Below are 23,785 nucleotides of genomic sequence, written 5' to 3'. Positions count from 1 at the left end.
ACCTGTTCCTCAGACCCCTCTTCCCTCCTGTCCCTCTGCATCCCGCTCGCACCTGGCCCCGCCCTTCCGTCCACGCTCTCCGCCACACGCCGCGGGGCATCCCGAGCTTTGCTTCCACGGCCCCTCTCTCCTGCTACCAGGGCCCAAAACAAGTCTTCCCCGAACACGAGTCCCAGCTGGCCGTGTCACACCTGACCCCTTCCATGGCCCACAGCACCTTAGGGTAAATCCTAACTCCAGAAATTCTCCTCTGTGATCCGGCCCAGGGGCTCCTCAATTCACTCGTCCATTCATTTAACAAATGTTTATGGAACATCTCTCTGTGCCAGTCACTGTCCCAGGTGCTGGGTGTTCATTGGTGTCCCTGTTCTTACGGGGCTGGCACTCCAGTGGCCAAAGCCCCTCACCCCGACTCCACAAGCTCTGCCCCCAAACCCCCCCCTTCCCCACCACCATTCCCCCCCCTTGGGACTTTGCTTTTGCTATTCCCTCTGCCTTCCGTGCCGGTGTCTCTGCCCAGACCACCGGGTACCTGCAGTAGTCACCTGTCCAAGCTCACTGCAAGGGGCTCTCTGAGCCTGTCCTGGGCCTCCTTTCTACCTCCATCGTTCTCTATATTTGCTCGGTAAGTGTCTGTGGAATGAATGAACAAATGAATTTATAAATGAGTCTCCCCAACGAAACCCGGGGCCCCTTACCTTGTACCTGTGGTGCAAGAGAAAGCCCTTCACCTTGGAATCAGGAGACCAGTGTTGACCTTGGTTGACCTTAAACAAGTCACCTAACCCCTTGAGGCTCAACTTCTTCATTGATAAAAAGGAATGAAGGCCTCTCTGAGGCTGCGGTGAGGACACGCTGAGATGATGCATGTGAGTGAATATGCATGTGAGTCTTGCAAACTGTTAAGCACTATACACGTTAACACAACGACATACTGCACGTGCATGCCTGTGTGCTTGTGTGTGTGTGTGTGTGTGTGTGTGTGTGTGTGTGTGTGTGTATGTGGAGGGGTGTTTTTTGTTGACAACTGTTCATCATTGCACCTCGGTAAATTCTTACATAGGTCAGCAAGCTAATACTATTGTGCAGTGTTCAGCCCGTGACTGTTTATTACAGTGGAAGGAGCCCAGGGCTTCGTTGGGGAGACTCACTTATAAATGCATGCATTCAGTCATTCCACAGTCTTCCTGAATGTTCTTTTTAGTTTATAGGTTACTGCATGTTGAGAAGAACTTGGTGATGAAGATGCATGGAAGAAATGGAAAGGCCTTCTCTGGCACTCCCATCCTGCGAGGCCAAAGAGGCCGGTTCTGTGAGAGGACCTCCACAAGGAGGCTGGTGGGGACAGGCGCCCCAGGCCTGTCTCACACCCCAATACAAACAAATCCCTTCTCAGGTGGTTTTCTTCCTAAGGATCCTAAAAGCACCTACTGAGTCCTAATCGGCCAACAGACTCCTAATCGAGTTTCACAGCGTGCATTGAGGTAAGTCACCGCAGAAGGTATTTTTAGGACCCCAGACAAGGAGGGCATTGTCTGGAGAGCCGCAGGGTAATTTGTGGGTCTGTTTTATTTCTGAATCAGAGGCAATGGAAAAGCTGCTTCAGCCCCGCAGCCCGAGCAGGGGTGGAGCTCGGCCGTGATTCATGTACAACTAACTCCCGGCTCAAACTGAAACCGTAGACGTTTGTCTTCACAGCTGCGTGTTATTTTTACCCTTGCTAAATATTCTCTCCTACACCTGGAATTGCAGCCTCTTCCCAACAGTCCTGTTCCTTCCCCCTTCTCCGAAGCAGCTGAAGGCAAAAATTAATTCAAAAGTCACCACCAACTCCCCAACAGTAGTTAGCTCTTTGTCCCTAAAAGGGGGCTCGAGATTTCCTCGAGAAAGTTTCATCATTTGAGCTTATGTTTCTCTTTACAGCTGACAAGCGAGCATCAGCAAGACCACGTCACATTTAGACCTTGAAAACTGGGGCGGGAGCCGTCGTTTTGGGATTCATCATCTGGAATAAAATGTTCTATAAAATGAGATCTCTACAAGCAGTTGCATGATAAAGACCAAATGTGAGGTCTTTCCTATTTTGTGAGTGCTTTTCTTATTTGTTTGTTTGAGAGACTCATATTTTCAGGAGTAATTAAGCCCAACAAAGTCACTGTGGTGCCTAAGGTTTTTATTTTTATAAACAAGCTATGTGAATTCTGGTTAACTCAAGGGGTTTTACTTTCAAGACAGTAAAGGCCAAAGAAGTGTCACCCTCCCCACCGACAACAACCACAGGAAGAACACAACTCTCATGTTCTCCTCTTCCACAAAGCCGCATCCACCCATTTGACTTCCTAAAACACGGCAGAGACCGTAATGAGTCCCCGCTTCCGGAGAAAGGACGGGGAAACCTGCTCTGGGCAAGGGTGCAGTGGCAAAGCTTCTAGTGTCCCTTCCTAACTTTTCCTTCTCTGGGTTCTGCAGCAAAGACGCAAGGCCCCTGACCAGCAGGACAAGCCATTGCTAACTGACCTCCCTGCCACAGATTGAATGCTTGTCCCCACCCTCTCCAAAATTCACAGGGGGAAACGCTACCCCACAGTGTGATGGTATTAGCAGGTGGGATCTGTAGAAGGTGCTCAGGTAATGAGGGTGAAACCCTAAGGAATGGGATTTGTGCCCTTATAAAGGGAGCCCAGGAAGCTCCCTGTTCCTTTTGCCATGGGGGACAGGGGGTCACAGTGAGAAGATGAACCAGAAATCTGTGAACCAGACATCAAATCTGCTGGCACCTTGATCTTGGACTTCTCAGCCTCCAGATCTGTGAGAAATAAATTCTGTTGTGTATCAGCCACCCAGGCTATGGCATTTTTGTTATAGCAGCCTGTGGTGACTAAGACGCCCGCTATTACAGTTAGGAAAAAATCACTAGTTTGGAAGTCTTCGACACGGGGCCACCCACAGCACAGCCTGGAGCTTAATTAGGAGACATCTTTTATGCCAGTCCAAGTCAGGGCACTAGGCAGAAAGGAGCGAATGCAATTAGTGTAGTGGATTTCACTGTCCTAAAATAATACTTAAATTTCCATAGAAAAGGTAAGAAAAACATATGTGACGTCAAACTGCAGTGAGTCAAAATAGAAAGACATGCAGAGAGACCACGCCCAGGGAGCCACTTTCAAACACTAAGCATTGAGCGTTGCCCATAAAATGAGAAGACCTGGTATTAAAAGACCCTCGGCCAATATATCATTCTGTGTGGGGTAGTTGGGCAAAGGGTCTTTGCTAACACAGTGACAGATAAGGTATACGAACAGTCACCCTACTAAAGCTGAGAATTTTTTCATTTTAATTTCAGCCCAGTGAGTCTGTAATGAGGGCTATTGAAATGCTCAGAATGTAGGTCTCTTCACCATACTGGTCATTTTCCAAATGTGGTTTCATTTGCAGACACCTTGTGAAGTTCATATAAAGGTGAGAGCAGGTAAACTGACCTGCTATGATAAAATAAAATGAGATGAAAGTAATTTTTTTTTAACGTGTAAGATACACAAGAAATCAAAATACGGTTGGCGCTGGGATTGAATGCCTCTTAGAAGAAAAAGATAAAGGACGATTGCGTGTATGACACCTGAAGGAAGCCCTCTGTCCCTGCCAACACAGAAAAGACGCTCAGCTACACGGAAAAGCCCTGAGGGAGTGAAGAAGAGCCCGGGCCTGGGAGCACCTGCAACACGTGGACTTGGGCAAGCTACACTGTGGACACTCAAGAGTCTTCATCTGTAAAATGGGTGTCATCATAATAATGCCATCTCACAGACTCAATGAAGAAGTTGGATGATACATTGCATACTAAAAGCTATCAATAAACCACAGCATGTTGTAGAAATGTCAGCATCATCCCTCGCAAGAGTCTTTCTTTCCTGCCCGGCTGGAGGAGATCACCACCTCATTCTTGCAGTTGCTGGACCCTGCATGACCTTCTGAATGTGTGTGCACCTGACGATCTCACAGCATCTTTCTCCCCTGTGATCGACCACGGGATTCTCTTAATCTGTCTTCATAGAAGCTGATGCAGTGCACGATGCGAGTAAACACCAAGCAAACGTTGGTTTAGTGCAGAGTTTCTCAGCTTCGACACTACTGACATTTGGAGCTAGATCGTTCTTTTGGAGGGTGTGGCATGGGGCTGGGGGTGGGGGGTGTTCTGTCCACAAAGGCACATCCTGTGTACTGTCGTAGGATGCTGAGTGGCAGCCCTGGCCTCTAGCCACTAAATCTTGGTGATATCCCCAGCTGTGACAATCACAAATGCCTGTGGACATTGCCAAGTATCCTGGGAGCAAAATCGCTCTGGTTGAGAGGATAAACTCTGGTTTAATGAATTAAGATCACTGAACTGAGGCAAGAGCCTCTCCCTTTTATGTGGTGTTTATCAAAGCCAAGTTCATGTCCCCAGTGCTTGGGCTGGGGCACAAGGGGGCCTGGGCTCTATTCTCAGGAGGTTTCCTAGCTATGGTTTGTCCAGACCTTGTTTAGGGCACATCTCCCAAACTTTGGGCCCATCCTCATGTCTTCTCTTCCTCATAGCATATGTGCAACCAGCAGCAAAGTACGTTAGCTCTGTCTTTAAAATACACCCAGAATGCGATCACCTCCCCCACCCCTCCCTCACTGCTGCCGTCCATCATCCCACACCCAAATTCCTGCAGGAGCCTCCCAATGAGTTTGCGCTCAAACCCAGGAGCCAGGGAGACCCTGCTAAATCTCAGTAACATTCCATTCTTCCTTTGCCTGAAGTCCCCAATGGTTTCCGAGCTCACTCAGTGTGAAAGTCAAAGGCCTCCAATTGGCCCCAAGATCTCTCCAAACTTGTTTCCTATTACTCTTCCCCTTGGACACCACACATCAGCCACAGGGGCCTCCTTGTTTTCCTCGAACACCTTGGGCTGACCTCAGGGCCTTTGCACTTACTACTCCCTCTGCCCAGAACATCTTCTGCTGCTTAACTACAAGGCCTTTTTCCTCACTGCCTTTGGGGCTTTACTCAAATGTTACTTTTTCAGAGGTGACCTTCTCAGGCAGCCCTATGAAGAGCCATCACCCCCTTTCCTGCTGTATTTTTCTCCCCAGCATGTACCATGATCACACCTGCTATATATTTAATAAGTCATCTGGTTTCACCGCCTTCCTCCCTACTAGAGAGTAAAATTAATGAGGCAGAATTTTTCTGTATGTTCTATTACCGTCTCCCAAGTGCCTAGAATGGTGACTACCCATAGCAGGTGTTCAATACACACTTGTGGAATGAATGACCGGGTACAGGCACCACCAGGAGTCTGAGGCCAAGGCGGACCCATCAGATGACCCATTTCCATCACACTACAGGTGGCGTGCTTTCAAACTAACATGACAGAAGCATCTCGTTACCTGGCCCCAGGCTGGAGTCATTTGCGCCATACAGGAATCTCCTTCCAAGACCACACAGGGTGGTGAGGCCCAGACAGAATCATCTGGCATGCGCGGGCTCAGCCAGGCCAGGCGCGAGCGTGGCACACGGGGAGGGAGGTGCCCCGCAACGCAGGGGGCAGGCTTCTGAGAATAGCTTTCCCCCACGTGTGTTCTCCCAGACCGTCCACTGAATAGGCGCCTCCACCCAGCTACAGGACATTCTCGTCTCCCCTCTCTTTGGATCTCACAACAGAGCGTGGTTCTCACACCACCGAGCATCAGAATCCCCCAGAGAGCTCCTTAAAATGCAGAGTGCTGGGCTGCACCCCGAGTCCCTTCTGATTCTGCAGGTCTGGGCAGGGCTGAGAACCTGCATCTTGAACAAGGGCCCAGGTGGTACTGATGCTGCCAGGCATGGGACCCAGCAGGAGAGCCACCCACCGGGGCGCCCTCACCCAACAGAATCAGACACGGCCCTGGCTCCAGGTGGCTTGGGGACTGGGCTAGGGGAGGACCCATGGCATGGCACACAGACTCATGAAGTCCCAGCTGCAGTGAGCCTCCAGTGGGCCACCTGGAGTGGCCATCACCTGGGGAAAGATGACGTTGATGCTCAACGCTAACTGCCAGAGATTCGGCTCCCCAAGCCAGGGATGTGCAGATAGAGGAAGAGCAGCCTGCTCCGCTCACAGTCCTGCCTGCCTGCTAATGGGAAGACGATTTGATCGTGGACCACATGCGAGTGTGGTCACCTCTTGGCTCATCTCACCAATCTACGAGGGCCGAGCCTTAGGAAGCCCACAGCACACTAGGGGCACTGGCAGGGAGTGCGCTCGGGTGAGCAGGGCCCTCTGTGAGCTCCGGGCGCAGGAAGGCAGCTGGTTTGGGTTTGGTTGCACATCGACAGTTTTCCACTGTGCGAACTCCCGTGGGTGAGTTTCTGCTGGAGGGAAGAAAGGGAGAGGCCGGGTGGCCGTGGGCCGCCCAAGCTGAGAATGATGTCCTGTGTCTACACAAAGCACAGTTAGATTAATGTCTGCAAGAATTCTGCCGTTTGATCGGCAGTGGCCAAGCCAAACCCACAATGACTTCCCTGTTGGCTCACAAAGCTGTGGTTCCTTTTCTCTCCTGGTTTTATTTTATTATTATTTTTTATAGAAACTCTGTTATGATGGCAATAGAGCCCATTTCTCTACACGTATTTCATATCAGGAGCTTGCAGGCATGTTAGAGCTGACGTTTTGTAGAATTCCACTATCTGGTTGGGAACTAAGTCCTTTCTTCCTCCCCAGGCACTTGGCCTTCTCGTCCACGGGCAATGGGTGGAGAGCGACGGACCGAGGACTGTTCCCAAGGACGGGCTCAGAGAGGAAGGAGGGGCCACGCTCTGGCGAGACTGCAGCTGCAGTGGGCGGGTGTCTCCCACGGAGTACCTGGGAGAGCAGTGGGGGACACAGAGCTAGTGGCCCCCAGGGTCTAGCCAAAGACCAAGTTTTGACTTATGTCAACCCCCCTTGGACTTGACTTCCAGAGGCCTGTGTGCCACAGGAAAGCCCCTGCATGTGAGCTCAGAGCAGGGACAATTAGAAGAGGGTACTGGGCTGGGGGCCAGAACACGGCTAATGCCCGGCACCCCTGGCTTGGGGCCTCTGAGTCTGGAAGGCTGCAGGGAGGTGGATTGTCCCAGGGCCATACTCCCAATGGTGTCCTCATGTGGAGTGATGAGCCACACCCACTCTGCAGCAGCTCTGCTGTGACACCCTACACCGCAGGGTCCGTAGCTCCGTGACCCCTGCCTCTGCCCCCAGCACCTCGGCAGGGCTGGCACAGCCCACGTGCCCATTCTCGGCCCCCACAACGAAGAGGAGTGAACGCACATCCGTGGTCCTTTTGGTGGAGCTGGACCAGACCTACGTACATAAAGAACGTGCCTCGAGGCCGCAAAACCTGCAGATCTGCTCCCAGGTGGTGCTCTCAGCCACTTAGGCCACCTGCGCTTCTCCAGGTGGGATGGGTCTCGGCTCCACCGATGCCCAGGAGCTCTCCCTTCCTCGCACGCCCTCCCTCGGGCAGCCTGCCAGGTCCTGAAGGGCAGACCCTGGCTCACAGCCACGTTTCGACACTCCAGGGGGTCACAGAGCCCCGACCTGGTGCTCGACCCCCGTTACCACCCGCCGTCCAGCCAGGCTGGGCTCCTTCAGCGACAGGCAGCCGGCCACCCGGAGCACACTAGTTTGGAAGAGTTTTAACTCTCCAACCAGTCTGGCCCTGCCAGTCCCCAACCAGTCTGGAGTCCCTGGAAGGCAGGTGTGGGGCTCAGTTTCCCGCGTCAGCTCGGCCGGGCTATGGCTCCCGGTGACTGACTCAAACGCTGGGCGAGGCATTGCCGCAAAGGTATGTGGTAGAAGTGGTCAACGTCGCCAGTCCATTGACCTCCACTAGAGGAGATCTCTTTGGATAATGCGGGTGAGCCGCGTCTAACCAGCTGAAGGCCTTAAGAGCAAACATGGAGGTTGCCCAGAGCAGGAATTCTGCCTCCAGTCTGTAAAATAGAAATCCCGCCCAGTTCCTACCATGTTTCTCTGAAAATAAGACAGGGTCTTATATTTATTTTTCCTCAAGAAGACACCCTAGGTCTTATTTTCAGGGGATGTGTTATTTTTTTTTAAGTACGGTACAGCCATCTACATTTATTCAAATATAGTTAAGTCGTCTTCTTCTGGAACATCATCATCACTCTCCAAACCCCGAATTCCATCCTGAATTTCTTGCGACTCTATTTCCTTTATAATCATCGGCCCCAATCTCTCATGTCGAGCACTAGAGCTCTCATGGGGCAGATGAGAAGGGCTGCTCGTCTTCTTCACCGCTTTGCGATGAAATGCACGGGTTGTGCAGATGCGCTGCGTAGCCACGCCCATAGCTAGGTCTTATTTTCGAGGTAGGGCTTCTATTGCACACATGCTTAGACATCCTGCTAGGGCTTATTTTATGGGTAGGTCTTATTTTCAGGGAAACTCGGTAGCTTGCCAGCCTTCCCTGCAGATCTCAGACCTGCCAGCCCCCACAGCTGTAGGACTCAATTCTGTCAAATGAATCTCTTATGATATGAAAATACCTACCCTATACATTCTATTTCTCTGGAGAGCCCCGAGTGACATACCAGGCCAGGCCACACATGCAGTTTCACCAAACACACCATGCTCTAGGGGACGGAAATGAGCTATATTTATCTCTGTGTTTATCTTTTTTACAAAGAGAATGAATACCTGCCACCCCCTCTCTCCTCCCAGAACATTCTTAAGGGTGGGAGACGATGATGCTTGGTGACTGGTTGACATCGGTATTGTCAGGAGGACACGGAGGACGGAGTGACTGACTTCTCTCAGTAGCCACACACTGAAACCACGTCACCATTGGCCTGGGAAAGCTGGAACTGCATTTAAGGTCTGTGACAGCAGCCTTCCAAGCAATGCTAGGATTCTGCAAGCCTGAGAGGGGATGCTCTTAAGGTTCCCTTGGCTCCCTTGAAACAAAATGTCCAATTCCCCAGAAAAAGATTTCATTTCTGAGAAAGAGATCATGGGGCTAGCACCTGTCTTTTCACCTGCCTGAGAAAAGAACCACCCAAGGGCTTTGCCCGGTCCACAGGGGCGAGGGGCCTGGGGGAAGCCGCCCGCCTGTCTTTCCTGGGGACTGAAGCCCCTTGGCCGGGGCTCAGGGTTACTCTGAACCCCTGTCCTGAGTCCCTGGGGCAACTACTGCAGGCCGGAAAGGTCACCCATACCCAGCCAGGCAGGGATGGGGACATCAACTATTAATATCATGGGAAGGAAAATGGTGTTGGCACTTCTCTACAAACAGAATACTTGTTTTACTTTATTTTTGAATTCAGGAGTAGGGCAGTGAGAGTGAGGACAAGAGAAACTTCTGTTTCTGCAACACTGTTCTCACCTCCTCACTCAGTCTTCCCTTCTGAGGCTTGCTAAATCCAGACGGACACTCCCAGCACCAGCCCCAGGCCACACTCTGCGAACGAGGCGGGGGCCGGGTTCACTCTGCTAGTTGTCTGCTGGAGATCATCTCAGTGCCCCTCTGCCCGAGGTTCCCCCACTCAATCTCTCTCTCTTATGGCCCAGGCAGGTGTAGCACCTGCGGGTACAAATTAGCCTCTGCAGAAAAGAAGCCTTAGAAACTCGTGTCTCCACCATAACCACGCTGACTGTATGGGGCCACAAGACTCCACCCAAAACAGAATCCATTCGATGTTTCCAGGCTGAGTTCCACCAACTTCTCTTCTACAGAAACAGTGTTGCATTCTTTAGAACGGGATTACACTGCATTCTTCTCAGTCTCAGAAACACACAGTCAAGGACCAGCAGAAACACTCTATCCAACGGATGGGATTTGTAGTAAAATATTAACTTCCCACAACTTTGGTGTTGTGGATGCCATGACTGCATTTCCTGCCCAGAGCCTTTCAGAATTGCAGAAATGGATCTCTTGATGAGGCCCAAGAATTCCATTTACAGGACCTGCGTGGCAGCAATACTCAACATCGGAGCCGTCTCCCTTTGCAAGAAGCAGCTAGATGCACAGAAGCAAACTGACTCCTCAGAGTCAAGGAAAGTTCTGGCATCTCCCATCTCCCCCTTTGGCACCTCCAGCCTCACTGTGGATGTTCCTCTAAGGCACTGTGACTTGGCACCTTCCTTCACGCCATCCTAGGAGTTGACGCAATGGTTTCCAGTACTTATAAAATATGACACTTACAATAAACATACTTAGCATTAAAACATATATGTAACAAAAAGGCCCTATTATAGCCGCAACATAGTGGAAAGTGCCCCTGGTGTGGAGTCAAACACTCCTGGCGGGAATCCAAATTCTGATTCCCTTTAAGTGGTGATTTTGGGTGAGACAGAAAGTACCTGATCATAGGGTTCCTCGTCCATCAAGTGGGGACAATCACTCCTTAGGGGGCTGCTTGGTGGGTTGACAGACTATTGGACATACAAGGGCTGTGTACAAGGTAAAGTACTAGAAAATGTGAGCTGTTCTTATGACTGTAGAGCAGCCGTCCTCAAACTACGGCCCACGGGCCACATGCGGCCTTCTGAGGACGTTTATCCGGCCCGCCGGGTGTTTTTGCCGCCGCTGCCTGTCCTGCTTAGCAGCCAACTGGTCCCGGGCCTGCAGTGCGCATGTGTGGAATGTGCCCGCACTCTCCAACGGCCCTCCAACGACCTGAGGGACAGTGAACTGGCCCCCTGTTTAAAAAGTTTGAGGACCCCTGCCGTGGAGTATGCAATATTTAAAAGAAATTACCCTTTCTTTGTCTGAAGGTTTTATATTCTTCCTGAATATATATATATATATATATATATATATATATATATATATATATATGTGTGTGTGTGTAAGGTATTATATCATAATTGAAATAAATTTTACTTTTCAAAATTACATCTAATGCAATTTTTTTGAGTGCCAGGGACATTTCTGCATTTGATTAACACATTATATGTGACAGCTGTATTATTACATGCACATTATCTGTGCACTTGCAGGAAAGCTAAGAATCGTGGGAGACACTGGGGATGGACTTCAAGTGCCAGTTAAGATGAGAACAAGCCAGCTAAGAGAAGAGGACAGCTGGGATTGAAGAGTGGGGTGGGGGTGGCAGGTAGACAAAGTAGATTCATTAGCAAATTCAAACAGCTTGGACCTACGCTGCACTGCGTGGCCACTAGCTGACATGCTCCTTTCATAAAAACACAAGACATCATTATTTTCCAGGCAATAAAACCTCAGAGATGAATTTGGCCATATGTGGGCAAGGCCCCCCCTCCCACAGAGCCCGCGTGCCTGGGAAATAGAATCGAACACCACATCTTCAAAGAGAGTTCTTGGTAAATATACTACTGGTTTTACAACCTCTGTCCTCAACACAAACCACTGGAAAACACATTTTTGTCAGCATTGCCCAATGTTACCGCCCGATGGTCTTGCATTCTGAAACGATCTTTGCAGAGGCGTAACTTCCACTCTGCTGTCTGAAGGGAGGGGAAAGCAACGGGAGGTCAGCAGTCTCCTTACCTTGAGCCGTTCACCTGGCTAGGGTTACATTCCATTTTGATGGTGACCCTGGCTGGGGGTGGAGACAGCCAGTCCTGCTGAGGGACACGCGGGCTCATCTTGGAAGTCTGTCCATAGTCGCCGGAGGAGGACGCGGTCATCTCCGTCTTAGCCAGGTGTGGCGTCCCGTAGGCACACTCAAACAACGACTGGTCCTCACTCACAACTGATAATGCTTCCTGAACGCCCAAAGAAACACATATTCAGGACACTCTACAGTAGACAGTCATGTTTCCAAAAGCTGTTGACTTCAGAATTCTAACGGGGACTGCATTTCAGGTAGTTTTTACGGTATCCATTTCTATCATCTGGAAGCAAAAAAAAAGCACCTTGTTTTCTTTCCTCCAGACTGTGCAAGTCCGAAGTGCTGGCCTGGGAAAACTTTTATGCAGGGCTCAAAGCATCCTGGGCTTGACTGCAGCAGGGCAGATAATACCCACTTTAATCTCGATTCAAGGAAGTTGAATTTCAAAGGTCTTAAAAGACACCCAATTGCATGTGTCATTATTTGACAAATGCAATCTATAATTCAAGCAGACAGGGTACAGAACGGCCATGGAGATTAAAAAAAGAAATGTGAAGGCTAACACCAAAGCATCTGGCAAAACTGCCACATTCCCAGGGGATTTTGAGGAAGAGGTACTTAGAAGAACAGAGAGGAAAAGATGGAGCACCAAGGACAACCAAACAAAGACACGAAGGTTTCCACTCTAAGTTATTAGCTGAAATAGAGTTTCGAGCAGTGCTTCCATGGTGGTGAACATCTGGATGATAAATGAACAACAACAACAAAGAGAGCTGTGAATTATCCAGATGCCTCCAAATACCAGGATGTTTGAAATATCTGGATCACTGACTAGCTCTTTTTCCCCCTTTAGTTTCTATTAATATCTTTGCTCATTTGCATGATTTGGTGAGAAGACATAGAGATTTGTCATTGTTGGATCATTGTTCTGTGCTCTCAAGTCAAACAAGTGGTCAGCCTAAGGCTAATGTTTATACCCTACAGCCAAATCAGCAAAGGCAAATTTGATTGGGAAAACTCAACTACTTGAATGATGCATTGTACAGCTACCACGCAGAGCAACTGTGAGAAAATCCAGTTTTGGTTTCTATAGCAGAAAATAAAAATCCACCTGATAACTCATGTTTATGCCGGTCTTGTGGCACCCTCAGTATTGGTATCAACTACTGAGAAGCCAATGCTGGTTGTGCCACAACTTTTTTAAACAATAGAACTGTAGAGCCCGGGGGCATGGGGTATGGGGACCTTCTAGTCCAAACTCCTCAACACCAAATGAGAAATCTGAGACCCAGAAAGGTCTAGACCTAAGCTTGAACCAGCTGGCCAAGATCACCCAGGGAATTCATGGTGGAAATGACTTGTGTTTTATCATCTGCTCTCTCTTGCTCCCACGGCCCTACGATGCCCTTCTAACATGTTTTGGTTTGGGACATGTGTTTGAATTAGCACTCCCTCCTTGTTCTTTGAGTTGACCTTTAAACAAATAAGAACGCTCTCCATCAGTACTAGCACCATGTATGAAGCATCCTTTCTGAGCTGGAGACCCCCTCCCTACCCAGGAATCTTTAGGCAACAATCACGCCTCCCACCCCATGTGGACGCTGCCCCTCTGTCCCACGCCCACCCAAGTACCAACATTTTCCCCAGCTCCCCAAGTGCACCCACTTCTTAGCCCCATGCTCTGCGCTATGAATCCACAAGTGGGAAGAGACTAAAGGAACAAACTCAAGGTCTTGGCTCAGAGTGGCGGCCAGGTAGGTGCCTGTGCATATACAGCCCCTGCCCCAACTTCTTTAGGGTCCCTAGAATGACAGCCGGGACACCCCAGGAAGGATGAAGCCTGGAGCTGAAATAGTAACACAAAATGTATGAAAGGGTGAGCTGGGCCAGCCAGAGAGCCAGAACAGGCATGGGGCGGGGGAGCATCTTACACATACAGCAAAATCAAACACATTAACGAACAAAAATAACGCGAGGCAGCAACAGAGGAGTTGACTTTGACAGTATAGAAATGGGCATCCTAGATCTCAGAGAACCTGAACCGCACAGCTATCTCTTCTGAGCACAATTGAGTGAATGATTCTAAGGACTCTAAACTCAGATGTGGGTTTAAAAGTGAAATCGGCAACACAGACTTAGTGTAGTCGTGCTAATTAATAAAGACAAAAATCACAGCTTAAGTAAGTTTTGCAAAACAGATCCTCCCTCCCCATAGCAGCACTGGGTAGAAAAGTTTTACACACTCAGCACAGGAAACAAGACCGATGGTGACTCCCTTTCTTTTTCCCTGGCCTACAGACTCCAACACGGCTCGGAGGGGAATAACATACTATGTAATGTTAGCTTTGGCCCACCAATGACAAGAAACATGGACAAATGTGCAATTTATGTCAGAAATTGGCAAAAACAGGCTATCTATAAGGAACAGGCTACATTTTAAATTACAAACTAAAATAAAATGGCTTTAACAACAGCAAACAAGCACTAACTTTAAAATACTAGTGTGCCCTCAAGATAAAGGAAGATATTCTTGCAAACAAAGCCAATGACCAAATAAATGTAGTGTAAGACCAGATCAAAAAATGGACCAAAATATCAGAACTAAAGTGAGGCTTAAGTGTGTGTTTGGAGGGGGAGGAATCTATTCTCACATCTGGAAAAGCATTATTTCAGCACATGGTTTTCTACAGAAAAAAAAAAAAAATCAAAGTTAATTGAGATCGAGTCAGGGGGAACAACCACCCTCACAAACACTAGAGATGAGAGAGGGAGGTGCACATCCTTTCTTCATATCTTAAAATTCCCCTCAAAGTTAGTAATGCACAAAAATACGCAAAAATGAGAAAGGTGATACGATTCAGAATATTGAAAGCAAGCCCTCAGTTGCTTTTGTTCATGAGAAAGGAAAGAGTCTGAAAATGAGGAAGTTTCAGGGTAAACATTTCAAAAGGGGTGAAATATAGCCCACATTCTGAAAAGACAGAGCAATCTGAAAACACGCCCCAAAATGATTCTGGCTAAACGAAGGCTGTGGGACACCTAGAATTCAGTACAGCTCAGGAAAAGGAAGCAAATTAATGAACAAAATTACACACACACACACACACACACACACACACACACACACACACGCACAAGCCAGTGTAGTGTATTTTAACAATTAGGGAGAAGTAAGAAGCTGAAAGGTCGTTTTCCAGAGACCTATGAATACTTCAGCAAGAAGGATCGCTGAAGTTCATTGCTGTCCTGCGGAAGAAAACCAAGCTACTGACCAACAGCATCTCTTTGTTCCGCCACTTGACTTAGCTACACGCACATTTCATCATCCCTTTGGTGCAAGTGTGAACGGCAAAGGCTGAAGCACAGGATGCTCCCTTCCCACCATCCCTGAGACTTCAAAGGGGAGAGAGAATCTACCCCAGTCGGATTAAAACCAGAAAGGACTGCCAAACAGCGGCTCCTAACCAGGAACACATGAGTTCTCTAACGCCAGCTCTGGGAGAGACTCTGCTTGGCCTTGAATGACAATGTCCCTGCTTTTCTGCTGACTGTCTTCCCCTTTAGCAGCCTAACGATCTCATCTACCTACCTGCCTGCCCAGCTGCCCAGGGTGTCGGGAGGTGCCTTAGGTAACATGTATAGATTATTCTTTCAGAAACTTCAGCCAGCCTCAGGGCTTGGGAATAGCTTGGGTTGCTTTATAAGCGAGAATTTTTAAAAAGTCAAAACCTGGCAGAAATGTGGCATGATGATTTAATATGCCTGCCTCTGTGTTACTATAAAAAGGCCTGAACTTTAGACTGGTGTTTGCCAGTGTGTGGGGGTGTTTTTTCTCTGCAGCTCCAGGAAAGTTGGGATCTTCCCATGTGGCCAGTGGCAGCCTACCAAGGCCATTTTTTAAGAACTTAGGAGAAATACATAATTCTGAGCAAATTGCCCCAAACAAAAGGGACTGTTGTGTTAATACTACAGTGTTTATTATTCCATCTGAATACTGAATACCCCAGTACCGTATGAGGACCATTCCTTTGGATTTTGGTTATGGGCTCAAAGTTGACTGACCTAGAGTTCTGGAAATAAGGGGAGGACCCAACCAGATTCTATTTCATAATGTGAGACTAAAATATGCATCTACTTTCAAGTAACTAGAGTACGACAAAGGATCTATAATCTTAGACTAAAAACTAAAAAAGGAAAACAACAAAGTCGAATGCACACTGGCATTTTCAGCACAATATTTCAGGAACCTGATGCCTTTCTGTAACAGATGGCTGTTTTGCAAGGCTCTTGTATTTCCCCCAAAAGAGTTAGAAGAGAAGGGCCCAGTTTTGCTTCTAATTTACAATCTCTACAGTTCATAAAAATACTAGATGGTTAATACAGGGAATCCATCATACTTATGCTTTTTTGAAAATCTGGGAGTGGTGAAGTGTTGAAACTGAGAAAATCTTAACCCTCTGCACTCGCTTGCTTTTTTCTCGATTCCTTTATTCTACTCGGGATTTAATTTTTTAAATACCCCAGATTTTCCAAAGCGTGGCAGCAGAATAAAAACTGGAGTTTCTTTTTATACAAACTTATTTATTTGGATTTTTTAATATTTCAAATTATTGATACATTGAAAGAGTAATTTTAATCTCTATAACTTTTGCTAACCGTGTGGAGTCACACTCGACATCCGAGTGCAAAGGGTTAAAGCATGGTCAGCTGTCTCACGCTGGAGCCGCCAGAGGGCACAGAGATTTTCAAAAATTAGGAAGATGCCAGAACCAGACCTCTGGAGAACCAGGTTGCCAAATGGGTCTTCAGTTTCCTGAAATCTCACGTGCCATAGCCATTTGATAATTACGAAAAACAAGTGGAAAAACTAAGTGGAATAAGCATTTTAAGATCCTCATCATGCTTTAAAAAAAAAAATCTTAGATAAGTCTTTGCTCTCACAACCCCATGTGGAGGCCATCCACCTGAGTAAGACGTTGTCACCTTCCATCAATAGCCTGCCTTTCTGCCAGACTCTCATCCCGTTGCAATGCAATGCGAAATTCTTCCGTAAATTTCTCTCACATATAACCAAGCAGAGTTTGATACATTGCTTAACGCTCCCTATGCTAGGATGAATAAGATATCTTTAACCACTTTCACGAACAGCTGATCCATCCTATAATAAACCAGGTTACCTTGTTAAACTCCTTGCATGCAATATCCTCTTAAATCCTATCTTGTTGATTTTAAGATACCCTACTTTTCACATTCTACCAGCTCTGAAATCTGCCTATCAATGGCATATCCTAGGACCTTGGCAGCATTCCTTCCTCTCTGACGGCAGATAAAATAATGGTACATTTTGTAACCAATGGCATCTTAAGTTTTATGAAGTATGATATTGTAATCCATGCAATAGTCTTGTATGGTCAGTTGTCATTCCTGCCCACAAATGAGAAGGCAGGATTAGAGAAGAGAAGTAACATCAACAGTGCAGACTGAGTAGAAACAGGGTTTGTGTCTCTGAATGGAGTCATTCCCCAAGGCCATACGCTGGCCACTCACTGAGTTGTACTAAAAGGAAGAAGTTGGACCACGGGAGGCTGCATGGTGGAGGTCTTTGGTGCCTGGTCTTGTCGTGCCTGTGCAAATAGAGCAGTTTTCACAGACGGGAGGTGGAATCACCTACGACGAGAGAGATGCTGGTAGAGGGAAGAGACAGAAGAAGCATGAAGGATAAACACCCAAATTCCCAGGACCTAGGATGGAACGATCAGGAGAGTAAGTGGAGAGAGCCTGTTGGAAACCAGTAAGGAACTCTCTAGTACACTCTGCGGCTCTGAGCCTAAGGGATGTGCAGCCATATGTCTCAGACGCATTTAATTATTTTTATATGATCCTTTAGGTCAACACACCTGTTCTTTCTTTGGGAACTCACACTGTTCAGACCCAAATACACGGCGGTGTATTGGGGTGCATTCTTTGCAAGTGGATGCCTGCCTTCTCTTAGCGAATACCACACAGGAGACAGGACAGGCAGGAACCCCGCTTATGAGTATGCTGGAGCCTGTGCCACTTAGGTGGCCTTTAATAGATGTCTACAGACCTAATGATATCGGAAAACTATTAGGCTGTCTCAAACTCTACTGCTTATAGCTTCTCTTCAAAGGCAGAGCCCACGTAGTAGATGCTTCTGGAAAGTCTAGCTCCTGATCACATTGGGAGGAGGAAAAAAACAACACAAACAAAATTCTCAATGCACTTAGAGAAAGTGCCACTGTACCACCATAGCCCAACAAAGAAACGCCAGCCCTTTGGGAGATTATTTTCTAAATGTGTGTACTTTTGCAATTCTGACACAGCTGATATCTCATTGAACGAGAACCTGCATCTGACCAATGTGTCCTTTAATTATAACACACACACACACACACACACACACACACACACACGCACACACGCTAAAAGCCAACTGTTGTAAGTGAAAGATGCCTCCTTGAGCTGGGTGTGACCAATTTTTCCCCTTCTTGATATTATTTTCTTTTCTTCTTAATTCTTCAGAGGAGGAAACATTAACGTCCTATATTAAACGCAGCATCTAGCTTTGTGTTCACGTTTTTCTAATTTAACACATTGCTATTTTAGTCCTTCAAAAATATAAAAAAAAAATCTTGGATTAACCTCAAAGAAAAAATGTATGTAGGCAAATGAAGTCCATCTAAGGAGCATATTTCTCCAATATGGTATTGCTTCAGTCAGACAACTTTACAGCCTCCGATACCAGCCCAGCGCTGGGAGAATGAGACCCAGAGCCAGTGTCCCCATACATACATATACAAGCACTTAGACACACATACATACATATACACATGCACACATGAATGTGTGCAAATGCAGATATACACACATACATACAAATGCATCATATATACATAATACATATGCATATTAATAAATATATTGATAAAGATAATAAGGAGAGACTAGAACACTTTAGAGGACTTTCACACATTCCTAATCTTTTCATCATACCTACTGGGGCAAATATTGCCTAAATAAAATATAGAGCCTGAATTCTTCCCTTTTTGCCTCTGCTTATTCCTTTCCTTTTCCTAGAAGGTCCATTTTCCTCCTCTCAGCCTGTCTCTTCAGAGCAGACCTAGCTGGAGACCAGCCCCTCTTGCACCTGCAGCCGATTTTCCCAGCTCCGAGCTCTTTGGATCTCTCACGGGCTCCAAGAGCCTGGCTAGTGCCGGCAATTCTCTTTGCTCACATACTTCTGCCCTGATCTCACCTTTGCTAAAATATAATCATTTTCAAGGCAAGCTTCGCTCTATCTCTCTATATGTGTTCCCAGCATCAGAATAGCTCCTTAACATCACATGTTTGTCGATGTCCATATTAACCACAGAACTAAGTCATGGGATGATATTATAGCACCGCCATATTGCTGTGAGTGGGGTCCAAAAACTTCCATCACATCCAAACAAGGAGATGTAGTTTTTGCAGGAGGAATGGATTGTGAAGCCTGCGACCAGGAGTTACAGAGAGTTTCAAAGCTAATTGCCGTTGGCAACATGTCTGTAGTCACATTGTCACCAAGCACTTTATTGCAGTTTTACTTTAAATCCATGTAGGGTCATACTAAGGACTCTACATAGCTAGGAAACCTACAAAAAACAAACAAACAAACAAACAAAAAAACAGGGCTTACTGGAAAATGAACTTTTCCAAAGTGAGGAGAGAAGCATTCAATCTGGGGAGCAGAAACCCCAGAAATATTACCAAAGATTGGAGCTTTGCAGAAAAATTTCAAAGAAAGAATAGGTATAGCCACTTAATGAAAACTAGATTTGAATGAAACCTTGGGAGATTAAGAAGCCCAATCAATATAATGTTAAAACAACTCTTTACTTTCTCAGTGCTGTGCAGAATGATTTTTTGAATGCATTTGAAAGGAGAGTGAGCTGGGGCTATTCAGCCCGGAAAATGTCATTTGATCATTTGAGAAAAAAAAAAAAATGTGTCTGTGATGTTGTTAATAGCTTCTTTTTTCTTCTGCAAAAAAAATCACTCCCCCACCCCCACCCCAGGAGGCTTTTTTCTTCTTTGGATATGAACAAAAAGTGTAAAAACATCTGTGGAAACATCCTGTTTGTATGTTTCAAATAGGAATGAGTGCAAAGAACGCAATCGCTATTCTTTTAGAGCCTTCTAAAAAGGGGCTGTTTCTACTCGACATTCAACGCATGTTTTTGTTTTTCTGATCATTGTCATCACACAATACTCAGAGAATATTCATAAAAACCATTTTTCTTATTTTTATCTAATTTTAAATAATTCATTTGAGATGAAAAGACCATATTTTTTTCACTTTTGATCACTAAATTTAGGACTAACACGGAGCTGCCCCCAATTGCGGGAGGCAGGCGGGTAGAGCACAGAGTTTAAAGCTGGCTCCTGCCTTATCCTGCTGTCTGGATCACCCGGAGGACCCCTTAACCCTTTCCTGCTGCATGGTTGAACTTTCTGAGAGGTTGTTAGAAACACAGATTCTGAACTCCCAGCCCTGCCAAAGCAGAATCCACTTTGTAACAGCATCCCCAAGGTGAGCTGGTGCATGTTCAAGTTCAACAATTGCTGCCTTTCCTTTTTGAGTCTCAATGTCTTCAACGACAAGGAGGGTACTAGCACAGCTAGCTGCCAATCAGCTCCCCACCAGGGTAGGCAAATTAGCCAAATGAGTTAGTGTATGTAAAAGGTTTTGTAAACCTTCATATTGTATTTAAATTATTACATTATAATATAAACAGATATAGAAAGTTGATGTAACTACCCCCAAAGTCTCCACTTGGTTCAAGGCAGAATTATATGTTTCTAGATATCTTATATCTAATAAGCCAGATATCAGAAAACTTATTATATTATACTTAGTCTCATCTATGCAAATTAGTCACTTACTCTTAGTAAGTACTCAATTTTAATATCATATATGTATCCAATATGGGGAGAAGGATGGTCTAGCATCTTTTATTTTTCAGAGCACATCTGTCGCTTTGGCTCCATGTGATTTAGCCCTTTGGGTCCTTCGTTCAGTTCTTTTGTGGAATTTCTGTTGGCATTTTTACATTAGCTTGTTTGATGTTGATTAAATGGAATCTTTGTGCAGGAAGGGATGGGTCCCGGTATGTTCCCTGGCATGTTGCTAGTGTTCTCTGTATAACGAGCCAATCGATGAATGAATATACCACGTTCTTATAACATAATCTCCATTTCTTTTCATAGAACAGCACAGGGCATACAGCTGATATTCCTTAAACCCCGGAAGATCCATGGATCTTCCAAGAGGTAGGGCCCATAATGCTTTAACTTTCCCTAAAACTTGGAGTTTTCAATGAACTTGTACAAGGAAGTGTTTCCATGGCAGTCTTGCCAAGAAGCTGACGGGCCCCCCTGCCTGGGGTCTCGCTCTGTCACCCAGGCTGGAGTGCAGTGGAGTGATCGTAGCTCACTGCAGCCTCGAACTCCTGGGCTCAAGAGATCCTCCCACCTCAGCCTCCTGGGTAGCTGGCATTGCAAGTACTCTCCACTACTTATGGCTAGTTTTAACATTTTTTAGAGATGGGGTCTTGCTATGTCGCCCAGGTTGAAGCTTACAAGCCCAGGTTGGGATTCAAGCGATTGAGATTTTGAGAGGCACGGAGTTAGCTAAGCTCGAGGGGCAAGAAAGGCACTGGCATTTTTTCTCGGTTGGAACAGTCCTTGTCTGAACACCAAGGGAGGGATTCTGCTCATCCTTACAAGGAGCTCCATGGAAAACAGGCAGCTCTATGCTTGGCCTCCTCGAGACACACACAGGCCAAAAGTACAGTGCGCTGCGCATCTGGAACGCGTCTCATCCGTGAACGTCTGACACATGGATTCATTGTTTTCGATAAAATTCCAAGAATTTTATTCATGAGAAAATTCTGGCACGGTGGAAAGCCCTGGCAAGCCCTAGATAGCAGCAGATGTCCTGGCCTCCACCCACAGGGCTGCCTCGGGCGCCGCTAATTTCCATCAGGTGTCCATCTTGGGCCTCCAAACTTTCAATCCAGAATTTCCCGTAAGAGGCGGGTGTTAGAACAGCCTTGATTTTTTTTTCAAAGAATTGACACAATCTCCCAGATGGGTGGGTCACGCCTGATTCTATATGCAAGTGTCAGGACGGGGGCATCCTCCACATCTGTTAAATGAGGGCCTGGTCTACGGATGTCTTCTCAGGTTCCTTCTTGCACCAAGATGACATCTATTTAACCAGTAACGTCCTCTTCTAGCCGCGGCCAGCCAGAAATCCTGCTTTCTCCATCTTTGGGTGGATACATGGATACGGTGGGAATCTATCATGTGTGGAGCTGCTAAAAAGGTCCTATGCACGCCAGCTAGACATCAACTGTAGGCTCTTTCCACGCTGTCCCCCAGATTTTAACTTCCCATGACCTTGTGGATCTCTTCCTCGTGCTGATGGTGAGAAGTCAGTCAATGCCTTGAGAGCTGGCTGCACGTTCTCAAGTGTGGTTAGGCTCTAACCTCCTGCCTGGGGACACGGTGGCTGCTCTGTGCATTAAGCACAGCAATAATGACAAAACATGGTTCCACCAGCCCAACCTCTTACAGAAATGGGGGCTCTGTGGCAGAGAGAAGAGCACAGGGATGAAGTCCCCACACTTCACATGATGCTGCAGGGCCTTGCTACCTTTCCTTTCCATTCCATCCCCCAGTAACTGTTGGCACGGGCTGCGCACTGTAGAAAGCAGTCACGAAGACAGGCATTTTCTTTCTCTAGGACGCTGACTCCTGCTGTGGACAGAGCTAGCGTTCGCCCACCGTGAGGGTCTCGTTCTTTGGCTCTCCAGGTGGTGACACTGGCTTCCCCAGGGCTGGGAGGCCAAGCCTGTGTTTTGCAGAGGATTTTCCAACACATAAACCTACCCTGGTTGTTGCTGCACAGGAAGGAGACTGGGCAGTCAGGCTGTCCTAACCCTTTGTTAATGCTGTATGCTGAGCTCATGCTTGTCCTATGACATAGGCGAGCCCCAGGGTGGACCCCGTCATCGTCGTAACACTTGCAATGCACCAACACGCTGGCTGCCAGCGAGACTTGAATTTTATGATTCTGGGAGTGCTGACCTCAAAACCTAACGCACTGGAATTATAAACTGTAAACTTGTCCAACGATTTCAAACACGCACACACATATATATATATATCACACCCAAAAGGAGCTATCTTGGCGTCTGGCTTGAGCCCCTCTGTAAGCATGTCTGCTTTGCAAGCCATAACTGCTCTAAAAATCTGCAGATCCACTCGCATCCAAACCACTCTGACCTGCCGAGCAGCGTGGGGGCTTGATACCTTAATGATGCCAGTGCAAGGGTCTGGACCTCGGTCTCCAGACTGCCTCTTTACTTGGGGACCTCTTCACTTCTTACGCATCATCCCATGGAGGAAGTGGAGTCGTGGATGTCCACACCTACCCATCTTTCCCAGGAGGAGGAGTAGGTTTCGAGGGTTCAGGGCGGTTGTGCACCACTGTGCAGGACCTGAGTGGCACAGGCTACCTGCTGGTTGAGGTAGACAGGTGTGTGTGGACATCCGCCCACCAGGTCCTGTGCAGGGCTGCCTCCTTTCAGTGTGGTGGGACCTCAAAGTCACCTGCCCACCCAACATGCACAGAGAGCCTAACGGGGGTGTCACGTGGCTATGCCTACCTACAAGAGCAACTTGCCCTAAATGAAAGATAACCTGCACCCCCTGTCCCCCACTCCACTAGACTTCCCTCATTGCTATTCATTTGTGGACACACAGGCACTTTGGATTAACTTGGAAAACTAAAACAAGGTGTAAAGAACTGCACCCTTGGATGTCAGAAAACCACTCCTGCCACTACTGAATCTTCTTTTTTTTTTTTTGAGACAGAGTCTCACTTTTGTTGCTCGGGCTAGAGTGCCATGGTGTCAGCTTAGCTCACAGCAACCTCAAACTACTGGGCTCAAGCGATCCTCCTGCCTCAGCCTCCCGAGTAGCTGGGACTACAGGCATGCGCCACCGTGCCTGGCTAATTTTTTATATGAATATATATGCAGTTATCCAATTAATTTCTTTCTATTTATAGTAGAGACGGGGTCTCCCTCTTGCTCAGGCTGGTTTCAAACTCCTGACCCT

General features: G+C 47.2%; 1 protein-coding gene across 3 annotated transcripts in view; it reads right to left on the bottom strand.

Moving 5' to 3' along the window:
• ERG (ETS transcription factor ERG) overlaps positions 1-23,785 on the bottom strand; it is a 114,432-nt gene that overhangs the window by 49,814 nt on the left and 40,833 nt on the right. For all 3 annotated transcript variants that reach the window (XM_012781771.3, XM_076000215.1, XM_020284710.2), the window contains exon 2: positions 11,536-11,753. In XM_012781771.3, coding sequence (XP_012637225.2) covers positions 11,536-11,753 — 218 coding nt within the window. The remainder of the gene's footprint in view (positions 1-11,535; positions 11,754-23,785) is intronic.

This window comes from Microcebus murinus, chromosome 1 (genome assembly GCF_040939455.1).
Source record: "Microcebus murinus isolate Inina chromosome 1, M.murinus_Inina_mat1.0, whole genome shotgun sequence".
Taxonomy (NCBI): domain Eukaryota; kingdom Metazoa; phylum Chordata; class Mammalia; order Primates; family Cheirogaleidae; genus Microcebus; species Microcebus murinus.
This window is presented reverse-complemented; position numbering and strand designations above follow the sequence as displayed.